The sequence below is a fragment of the Callospermophilus lateralis genome, chromosome 15, assembly GCF_048772815.1.
Source record: "Callospermophilus lateralis isolate mCalLat2 chromosome 15, mCalLat2.hap1, whole genome shotgun sequence".
Lineage (NCBI taxonomy): Eukaryota > Metazoa > Chordata > Mammalia > Rodentia > Sciuridae > Callospermophilus > Callospermophilus lateralis.
In genome coordinates this window covers 68,337,808-68,348,987 of record NC_135319.1, presented here as the reverse complement: position 1 = coordinate 68,348,987, position 11,180 = coordinate 68,337,808, and the positions used below count along the sequence as shown (strand labels likewise).

Sequence of the window (11,180 nt, the reverse complement as noted above, 5' to 3'; positions counted from 1 at the left end):
CCATGGCAACTGTTCCGCCGAGGGTCACTTCCTGCTGACCCGGATGGAATTCTGGGCATTTGCCCTTCCCTCTTACCCCCTTCGTCTGCTCTCATTGGCTCCTCTGGTAAGTAGTTTATTCCTTCTCGCCTGGTGACTCTCCAAGATCCAGAGTTGATCCCACCTTGGGAAGGACTCTTAGGTCTGGCCCGATGGAGGTCTCTCCCCTGGCTCCCAGCTGGGAGTCCCTGACCCGTGCCAGCTGTGCACGCGGCGGGTGCACCACACCTGCCTGAGTCTTCTCCATCCCCAGCTGTGAGACCGAGACTCCTCCAGTCCCGGAGAGCGCCGCACACCTGCTATGGCAGTGCCCTCTTTCCCCGCAGCTGCGGGAGTCAACATCCCCCCCCCCCGCCGCTCCATGCTGAGAGTCCTGCGCCCCCGGCAGGTGCAGGCTGTTCCCGGCGCCCCCAAACCACCCTCCCAGGTTTTCCTCTTCAGTTGTACCCTTGAGAGGTAGTTATGTGGGGTTTATGGGCAGATGTCCTTCCGTCTCTACTCCTTTGAGGAGATGAAGAAGACCTTCCTAAATAGTTCATTTCCTACCTTGGTGTCTTTTTGGTAAAGCACTTTGGAAGTGGGATGCAGCACGGGCAGACTGCTGAATCCTCAGTGCAACTCCTTTGAGGACTGCTATAATTTCCTACCTCTCAAAAATAACCTCAATAGTCCCTGTGTTCCCCTCGCTTCCCCCAATGCCAAACTAAACAACCCGTGAGTGTAGAGCTAGCTAAACCACTGAAGTTTGATTGGGTTTTCTGAGATCCCTGGAAACTGGGCTGCTGCCCTCAAGGTCTGGTTGGTAGAGGCTCCATCTCTATATGCAAATAGGTTGGGAGAACTCAGTTTTGGATTTCTACATGACGTCTGCCCTGACCAACCCTTAAACAGAAAGGATCCAGCCATACTTCAATGGACCCCAGGGGCATCTTGAAGGCATTTCCCAAGAGAAAGAAAAGTCATGTCAATCCATCATCAAAAGCATTGACAAAGATTCCCAAGAGGGAAGAGGGAGAAGAAGCAGGAGGTGAGCAGACATACTCTCAGAACTCTCATGCACTTGAACCCTTGGCCTTCCCATTGTTTGGTCCTACTTTGTTCCTGTCCAGAATCAGGTATCAGAACTGAGGCAACCTATCCAGGACCTTCAGGTCTCTGTACCTGACTTGGATTAGCCATATCTTTTCTTTCTTTTTTTTTAATTTGGGTACTGGGGATTGAACTCAGGGGCACTTAACCACTGAGCCACATCTCCAGCCCATTTTTGTATTTTTTTTAGAGATGGGTCTTACTGAATTGCTTAGTGCTTTGCCATTGGTGAGGCTGGCTTTGAGCCCACTATCCTCCAGTCTTAGCCTCCCCAGCCTCTGGGATTACAGTCCTGGGCCACCAAGCCCCGAAGGCACACATCTTTGATAGACAGCTTCCTGTTTCCCTTCTTCCCCACCTAAGACCTTCATCAGTCAGAATATACTCCCTAATCCCTCAGGAAATGACTGGTAGAATTCTTTGCTCTCCAGGAGGCTGCCCCAACTGCAGACAGAAATCCCCCTTGATGCTAGGAGTGCTAAGGCATAAACATCATCACAAGTTTGAGGCCAGCCTCAGCAATTTAGCAAGGCCCTGTGCAACTTAGCCTCAGGCTTGTAAGTTGTTTTGGGTCCTATTGACAGAAAGATGGCAGAGGCTTTATGGGGAGTGGGAGCAGGAATCAAATCTGCTAGACTGTGAGGGCAAAAAACAATAGAAGAAACATGCTTTGTTGAAAGAATAAATGATAAAGTGATTCTGAACTGCAGTTCAAAGTAGGGAGGGATAAGGCATTTATTTACTCTTTTATAAACAAATATTTATAGGCTACATACAATGTGCCATACATTGTTCTTTGTTACACCAGAAAACAGGATAAATAAAAATTCTCACCCCTTATATTCCAGTGATTGCCTATGAGGAAATTGGCTGTATGCTTATAAGGTAGAACCCCCAGAAGGCAGACTGTGTGGATGGAAGGAAAATTATTGTTTTAGGGGGAGAGGACTGCAAACGTCATTCTGATCATATCTAAAAATTTTGATAATAGGCATCTAACTGTCCCTCCCACAGAGTGGCTGAGCTCCCTGCGAGCTCACGTTGTGTCCACTGGCATTGGACGAGCCCGGGCAGAACTCTTTGAGAAGCAGATTGTTCAGCATGGTGGCCAGATATGCTCTGCCCAGACCCCAGGGGTCACTCACATTGTGGTGGATGAAGGCATGGACTGTGAGCGGGCCCTCCGCCTCCTCAGACTGTCCCAACTGCCCCCAGGTGCTCAACTGGTAAAGTCAACCTGGCTGAGCTCCTGCCTACAGGAGAGAAGACTGGTGGACACAGCTGGATTTAGCATCTTCATGCCCAACAGGTGGGCTGGTTCTTCAAATGTTTTCTGGCAGCATCTTGAGTCTATTCTTGAGCTATTCCAGATGACTATTTTCTCGTTTATTTTGTGATACTGTGGAATGAACTCAGGGCCTTGCATATCCTAGGCAAGCCCTCTACCTACACCCCCAGCCCTACTTTTAAAATTAGGCACATTAGAAAACTAAGGTTTCAAAATAGAGAAGAATTGGGGATGGAAATAGGACAAGACTTTGGGTATCTTAACCTCCTGTCATCATCCCCCAGGTATGTGGATCAACCACAGCCCAGCAAAGTGGACCAAGACTCTTCTGCTCCTCCTGGCACTCATGGGATTCTGTCTAGGACAGCCCTTTCTCCTCTGCCTCCTCCTACCAGAGCTGTGTCTCCTCCCCAAAAGGCAGAAGAGGTACCAAGCTCCCAAGTCCAGGTCAGGAGCCTCCTAGCCCCCTGGGTATCTGATCATAGAAGTTGGGAACATCAGAAGGTACCAGGCCCCTGAGACAGTAAGTCTGTTTTGATTTAGCACATACTACTCAGAAGCCCAGGGCTGGACACTGGGAAAGGGAAGCCACATAGTACATGTCCCAATGCTAAAGGAGACCTAAGTTTGATGCAGAAGCCCCAGCCTCAATATTGGGTCTGAGAAGGAGACACCCACACATGCAAAGACAACTCCCACTTTTGAGGTGTCCTCCTCACAGAAGGAAAGAATTTATTAACTCTTCTTCCCTACTTCAAGCCCAGCTCCGATGATGAAACCAGTGATGGGGAAGGGCCCCAGGTTAGCACAGCTGATCTGGAAGCTCTGATCAGCGGCCGTTACCCAACCCCACCTGAGGGAGATGGCAAGCCTGGCCCAGTCCCAGAGGCCCTGGATAAGTGGGTCTGTGCACAGCCCTCAAGCCAGAAGATGACCAACCACAACCCACACATCACAGAGAAGCTGGAAGTGCTGGCCAAAGCCTACAGCGTCCAGGGAGATAAGTGGAGAGCTCTGGGTTATGCCAAAGCCATCAATGCCCTCAAGAGCTTCCACAAGCCTGTTAGCTCCTACCAGGTACCTTGGAGGTAGGGTGGTGTTGGCCGGGACATCTTGTCTTTACTAGCCAGGACATCAGGCTTAATGGTTAAGATTTTATGTTTGAGAGACTTTCACAAAGAAACAAAATGGGAAGTGAAAGCAGATTAGCAAAATCTTGAGAATTGTTGAAGGAGGTGATTGGTGCTTGGGGGTTCAATACAGTGTCCTCTCTGTTTTTAAGTTTTCTGCATACTAAAAAGTTTAAAACAAAATTCTAGACTCTGGAGCCTAACAGACCAGGGTTACTAACTGTATGACAATAGGCAAGTTACTTAAACTTCCAAGCACCAGTTTTCTCATCAATAAAAAGGGATTAATAATAGCAACTCATTCACGGTGCTCTTATGAGGAGGAAATGAGATGGTCCCTGGTGCACAGAAATGATATACAGTAAGCACTCAGTACATGTTGGCTCTCACTATTGCCACGATGATGATGGTGGTGGTGACTAGTCCTGTCATTATTTCCCACTTCTTATCATTGGTCTCTACAAGTTACCCAGCCCATATTCCATCCAAACTTTTCATCTTCAACTGTGCCCAGGCTTTCCACAGCCACACATTTGCCTGGCTGACTTTTCAGCAGACATCTACTAAAGGAGTCTACTTTAACCTACCCCTGGTTCTCCCTAGCCGCTTTCTCAGTCTTTTTCCTTACTTCTGTCCCCATCCTCCTCTAGGAGGCCTGCAGCATCCCTGGGATTGGGAAGCGGATGGCTGAGAAAATCATGGAGATCCTGGAGAGTGGGCATCTGCGGAAACTGGACCACATCAGTGAGAGCGTGCCTATCTTGGAACTCTTTTCCAACATCTGGGGAGCTGGGACCAAGACTGCCCAGATGTGGTACCATCAGGTCAAACCATGGCTCAGCTGCCATTTTAGTATTGCCACGTTTCAGAATTCTGACCTTATAAGTCCCTTTGCCTTGCTACCAGGGGTGACCTGGGTACCATTTTGTTACCTGTATGCTGACGAGAATGAACCTAGACTATAGGGAGGTAACTTCTCAAAGGCATCAGTTCTCAAATAAGTCCATCTCCTGGCTTCTAGAACAGCCATGTGGCTTGGTATCCTTGTGGTTTAGGTAGGAACAAGAAGTATATTTCTCTGTCCCCCAGAATAGCCTTCCTGAGAATTCAGGACGTGCCTTCCTGAGAATTCAGGACGTTCAGAGGAAATGTTCAGAAGAGTAGATCCCAAATCTAGCCATGCCCAGAATTATCTAGGGGCATTGGTTACAATGAAGAGGCCCAGGCCCATCCCCAGACCAGTGGTGCCATGAATTAGCATCTCTGGATTATGGCATGTCTTCTAGGCCCCTAACTTTCCCAGGTCCCATGAGTACAGACCCTCCCACAACTGGGGTTGGTCCTCTCTCAGGCCTTGAATGGAATCTGGGGCAATAGAAATCTCCTGTGTTTGCTTGTTCCCACCACTACATTGGTCCTGGATCCTCATAGCTTTCCTTCTGGTTGCTTTTTTCCAGGGTTTCCGGAATCTGGAAGACATACGCAGCCTGGCCTCCCTGACTGCCCAGCAGGCCATTGGCCTGAAACATTATGATGACTTCCTGCAACGCATGCCCAGAGAGGAGGCTGCAGAGATTGAGCAGACAGTAAGCAGGTCCCAGAGCAGTGAAGAGAGCCAGGCCCTGCTATAAGGTTCTGGCTTAAAGCCAAAAATCTTTGATCTCTCAGCTGGGGAGCCCAACAGGCAGAGGAAGCTATGGATCTCCAGAGGTTGGGGGAAGAGCAAGTTGAGACTGAAGCTGCAGGCCCAGAGGGAGCTTGGGAGAGAGCTCCCAGTATTAGTGTGAGCACTGGGTAACATTAGAGCTAGAATAGAGGCTTGTTATGGGTCCAGTTATTCAAGGATGTTGGAGTTTGAACAGAGCTAGGGTAGAGTGGGACAGGGCAGAGGTTCTTTTTTTAAAACATTTTTTAAAAAATAATTTATTTAACAAAGCCCATTTTGTTGGATCTTTGGGGTGTTTCTGATTTTTCATTTTTATAAGTGTTTCTTTTTTTTCAATAGTTTTTTAGTTGTAACTGGACACAATACCTTTATTCATTTATTTTTATGCAGTGCTGAGATTTGAACCCAAGGCCCTGCACATGCTAGGCGGACGCTCTACCGCTGAACTACAACCCCAGCCCCAACATTTTTTTTTAACATTTATTTTTTAGTTGTAGTTGGACATAATATCTTTAGGCGAACATTCTACCACTGAGCTACAACCCCAGCCCAGGGCCAGAGGTTCTTAATGCTTTTTTTTTTTTTTTTAATACCATGGATTGAACCCAAGGATGCTTAACCACTGAACCACATTTCCAGCCCTTTTTATTTTTTATTTTGAGACAGGGTTTTGCTAGGTTGCTTACAGCCTCGCTAAATTGCTGAGGCTAGCTTTGAACCTGCGATCCTGCTACTTCAGTCTCCCAAGCTGCTGAGATTACAGGCGTGTGCCCCTGTGCCCAACTGCTTAGTGCTTTTTTTTTTGTGGATGGATACAATACCTTTAATTTTGTTTATTTATTTCTATGTGGTGCTGAGGATTGTTTGAACCCAGTGCCTCACACATGCCAGGCAAGTGCTCTACCACTGAGCCACAACCCTAGCCCTTCATAATGCTTTTTTTTTTCTTTTTTTAATATATATTTTTAGTTGTTGACAGCCCTTTATTTTATTTATTTATTTATATATGGTGCTGAGAATTGAACCCAGTGCCCCACCCACATGCTAGGCAAGCACCCTACCACTGAGCTACAATCCTAGCCCCTTAATTCTTTTTGATTCACTAACTTCTTTTGAGAACCTGATGAGAACTGAACTGTGTCTTCCCAAATATATACATGTGTGACGTTTTTTCTAGATGTGTGGACCCTCTGAAGCCCATACAAGTCTTGTCAGCATTGGGTTAGGGTTGGTATAGGAGCATAGAATCAGTAGGAGTAGGTGTGGGATTAGAAGAAAGCTTCAACAAGATTGGATTAAATAAGGTGCAGTGGTATCTGCCTATAATCCCAGCTATTTGGGAAGCTAAGTCAGGCAGGTCACAAGTTCGAGGGCAACCTCAACAATTTAGGGAGAGTCTGTCAGAAAATAAAAAATAAAAAGGGCTGGGGATGTAGCTCAGTGATAGAGTGCCCCTGGGCTCAATCCCCAGTACCAACAAAAAAGAAAAAAAATGAGTTAAGGATAGGCCTTGATTAAGAGGAGGATTAAGATTTACAGTTGTCCAAGAAATAAAGTTTGGTCAAGATAAGGGTTTGGTTTAGAGCTACATTAGAGACTATGTTTTATAAAGTTTGTGTAAAATCAAGAGTAGAGAGAGACAGGAATAGATGTGTCATTTCTTCAGCCAGCATCAGGATTAGGGGTTGTAGGCAAGATTTGCTCACTTTGGTCAAGAATCCTAATGGATAGCACTCTGGGGAAACTGGCCTAGCTTGATAGAAATCATCCTCCAGCTCCACTCCAGGCTAGAGGGTCTATGGAAAGGCCCCTTTGTACTCCTGTCACCAGGCCTCAGTGTTAGTGATGACACCGTCACTCAGCCACGGTGTCTGGGCACAGAGAATGCCCCAGCCAGCCACCGGCCTTCAGCTGTTAGAACAGAAGAGGCTTCCCACCTGGCTCCCTGTGCCCCCTTTTAGGGCTCCAGGCTTAGAGGTTTTGATGGGATTACTCATCTGGGTCTTCTCCTCCCCTTCTCCTGGGAAGCCAAAAAGGGCCTGAGGAGATTAGCAGAGCCCATGTCAGGGGAATTGAGGTGTCCTGGCTGTAGGTATCCAGGGCCCCAGAAATCTGTGTCCTGGAATGGAGGCGGGAATGCATCTGCATATGAAAGGCTTCAGTGTCTCTGGGTAGAGGCTAATGCGTTTATTTCTCCTTAGTGAGGGATGATCCTTCTACTGACAGTCCCCTCTGTCTCATCTCCCTTCTCTAGGAAGGGATGTAGTCATGGGCTCATATCAGCCCTTTCTTTGCTTTCATTTCCCACAGGTGCAGTTATATTTCTGTGTTCCATTTTCTTTCAGGCCTGGGCCTAGGGCTCACTGCCAGCCACCTGCTCAGGCCTCAAACCCCAACTGTCTTTAGCTCCAAATCCATGGACACCTAGGCCTGCCAAGACCTGGCATCTGGCTTCCAGGCACTTGGCCCCTTGTTCTAAGCAGAATTTTGTAGACCAGGGCATGTGGATGTGGGTTGGGTCAGGGTTGAGACAAAGTGTCCCTCTGCTCTTAAAGAGGTGCCAAGGGATGATGGGTGCCCTCCCACAGAGGTAGAGCCAGTGTCTTCTCTCCTTGGGCTTATCCCCCATGTGGGATGGTTCTCCCCTGGCCCAGTGCCAGCTGAAGAACAGCAGTGCCCCCCAGGGGGGAATTCCCTCAGCCTGGCAGCAGGCTTGGGGCATAGTGTGGACCCTGAATCACAGAAGGCCCTCTGCTGCCTTTGGGGAGGAACTCTAGAGGGCTTGAGGATTACCTTCCTCCCTCCCTGCTCTTGCCCAGGTCCGGGTGTCAGCCCAGGCCTTCAGCCCTGGGCTGCTATGTGTGGCATGTGGCTCTTACCGCCGGGGGAAGACGACCTGTGGTGATGTGGATGTGCTCATCACTCACCCAGATGGCCGGTCCCACCAGGGCATCTTCAGTCGTCTCCTTGACAGCCTTCGGCAGCAAGGTATAAGCATCTCTGGTGAGCAGGGGGCAGGGAAGCAGGGAAAGGAGACTTGAAAGAGCCCCACCTCACCTGTAACCATGTCCTCTCAAGGAGGAGATGAAACATGGGCCAGCAGCACCCAAAGACTCAAGTCTCATCTGGTCTTTCTGTGACACTGGGAGAGATGGGCAGAATTGGCACCCCATTTCACAAATCAAGAGATTGGCCCAGAGTGGGCAGGGTCCCTCAGGGCAGAATCCAGTGAGGTGGGAATAGAGAACTCGGAGAACTAGGAGAGACCTGGGAAGGTGGGCAAAGTGGGGTCTGGCTCCTAGCCCTCTCAGCCATACTCTGTGTTGTGCCAGGGTTCCTCACAGATGACTTGGTGAGCAAGGAGGAGAACGGCCAGCAACAGAAGTACCTGGGTGTATGCCAGCTCCCAGGGCCAGGGCGGAGACACCGACGACTAGACATTATTGTGGTTCCCTACAGTGAGTTTGCCTGCGCCCTGCTCTACTTCACTGGCTCTGCTCACTTCAACCGGTCCATGCGGGCTCTGGCCAAGACTAAGGGCATGAGCCTGTCAGAACATGCCCTCAGCACAGCTGTGGTCCGGAACACTCAAGGTGTCAAGATGGCTCCTGGCCGAGTGCTACCCACACCCACCGAGAAGGACGTCTTCACACTCTTAGGCCTACCCTACCGAGAACCAGCAGAGCGCGACTGGTGACTGGGGCTCAGGCCACAGCAGCCAATTGAACCAGCTGCCCCACCTGGTCATCCAGTACCCACTCCAGTTTCACCTGGCTGAACTTTACACTTAGCCACCTGCTATCTTCTGTGAAACCAAGCCTGGGGCTCAAGCCCCAGGAAAGAGGAAAAGGAAAGAGTTTGGCTCCCAAGGCCTTCCCATCCCAGATCAGGCTGCTATCCCTTCTACCCTACCACTGCCCCAGGATAGTTCTGCACACAGCTTCTTGCCCCATTTTAAATGGGAACAAGTAGCTGGTTTGAAGCCACCTTCCTGTGCTGAAGGCCTAGGCATCCCACTTCCGACCCTGAGAAAGGTCTGACTGATGTGGGTGGGGTGGAAGCTTCACGGGGAAAGGGAAGCAGCTGTGGTCTCAGCATCACCCAGAACTCTTCAGAGTTGGGGAGTGAACCATTCACATGTATTCCCTCCACCCACCCTACTTCCTGTACAGCTGGAGCTGCTGGGAAGGGGGTGCCCTAGGCTCCATGAGGACAGCATTTGAAGGCCAAGGGGCCCAGTAAAGTGCATTTGACATTCACTCTGCCCAATGTCTGTGAATTGCTTTACCCCCTGCCTGCCTTCTTCCACCCTGGCAGGATAGAGATGGGAACTAAGTGGCAGAATCCAGAAAAGTTGCATTTAACTGCCCTCTTAGGCAGGCCTGACTGAATCAGCTCCTGAATTGAGAATGGGGACTGGGGTGGATGTGAAAAGGAAGAATCAGCCAGGTGTGTTGGCAAAAACCTGTAATCCTAGCTACTTTGAAGGCTAAGGTGGGAGAGATCACAAGTTCAAGGCCAGCCTGGGCAACTTGGCAAGTCCCTGTCTCAATTTTTTTTTTTTTTTTTAAGGCCTAAGGATGTAGCTCAGTGGTAGAATGCTTCCCTAGCATGCAGGAGTCCCTAGATTCCATATCCAGAAAGACACACACACAAAGGGAAAAAGAGTCGGGTACTAGGATCTCCTCTCTATCCACCTGTCAGCATGTGCTGTGGGCTGTGCCCAAGAACAGGCTATTTGGGACATGAACAAGGGTGACAAGGCTTTTGGGAAGCAATTAGGGACAACATGCAATCTCTGAAATACTGCAAGGAAGGCTGCCTGGAAGAGGTGGGGGCAGAGTGGCAGGGAAAATAGCCTTTTGAGAGGGGTCAGCAGGCTCTGGGGAATAACTTGAGAAGATGCTAGGAGTCAGGAGAAGGCCAGGCTGGTAGAGGACTAAAAACAGCTAGAGGATTTAGTCTGGTAGAGCAGATAGGAGCAAGTCCAGTATGTAGGCTCAGTAGGGGTTCTGAGGCTGGGCCTTGCAGAATAGGGAGAATTGGTGGGAGTGGGGGTCTAGAAAGAAGTATGAAGAGGAATGGGCCCAGAGGCAGGATAAGGTTGTCTTGGAGGAGCAGTGAGGAGTCTGGAGAGGTCCCAGGACATGGGAGATTTTGAGATAGAGCATGAGAATGGCTAAGCAGCGGGCTCCCACCTCCTGTGTGTTGGTGTGTACTTGGGGGAAGTTCTGCCTCTCTCAGTAACTTGCAGAGTCCCAGAGCTCACCTTTGCCTCCCCGGTCGCAATCCTGGGACCCAGCTGGGTGTAGTTGTACATACCTACAATCCCAGCTACCTGGGAGGCTGAGGAAGGAGGATCACAAGTTCAAGGCCAGTGTGGGCTGCTTAACAAACCCTGTCTTGGAGGGAAAAATCAACAATCCTGAAACCTAAGCAGCCTAAGAGTGAATCTCCAACTCACATCCAGATCCTTAATGCTCTGAGTCCTTATGAGGAAGAAGCTAGAAGCCCATGGGGCTCAGAGGGCCATTCCACAGCTCAGTCCCAACCTGAAAGGTGACCCAAAGTCCCCAGGAAGAGTGAGTTCTCCCTGCAGACTTACAGGGAAACTTCATCAGCCTGAGGAAGATAGGAGAAGAGCTGGTGACTCTCTGGGACCATAGCTATTAGGACTGCCCTTGATCACTCCTTAGGAGCTCTGCTATTTCTATTCTAGTCTGATCCCATGGTACCTGCCACTCTCTTCATTGACAATTGGGATCAACAGAAGCCCAAAGACTGGGATATGGAAGTCCAAATGTGGAAGTTGCTTGTCCCCTTCTGCTTCCCATGTTAATGCCCCAGGCAACTCCAGTACCAAAGAACAGGGCCCTTGGAATTAGGAGCTGGGTGGCCCAGTAGGTCACAGGTAATCTGGCTACATTAACCCCATCCTTATCTGACATCCCTTCCATCTGCCTTAATT

General features: G+C 49.4%; 1 protein-coding gene across 3 annotated transcripts; it reads left to right on the top strand.

Annotated features, from left to right (window-relative positions):
• Positions 1-68: 68 nt before the first annotated feature.
• Poll (DNA polymerase lambda) lies at positions 69-9,471 on the top strand. Of its 3 annotated transcripts, none has more exons than XM_076834814.1 (9): positions 69-106; positions 871-1,066; positions 2,143-2,437; positions 2,701-2,863; positions 3,176-3,493; positions 4,197-4,370; positions 5,004-5,132; positions 8,032-8,200; positions 8,545-9,471. In XM_076834814.1, the coding sequence occupies exons 2-9, from the start codon at positions 952-954 to the stop codon at positions 8,907-8,909; spliced, it is 1,728 nt and encodes a 575-aa protein (XP_076690929.1). In that variant the 5' UTR covers positions 69-106; positions 871-951; the 3' UTR covers positions 8,910-9,471. The 3 variants fall into 3 exon arrangements, with proteins under 3 accessions (XP_076690929.1, XP_076690930.1, XP_076690931.1); XM_076834815.1 differs by having other exon boundaries at positions 71-106; positions 931-1,066; XM_076834816.1 differs by lacking the exon at positions 69-106 and having other exon boundaries at positions 833-1,066; positions 2,701-2,842.
• Positions 9,472-11,180: the final 1,709 nt, after the last annotated feature.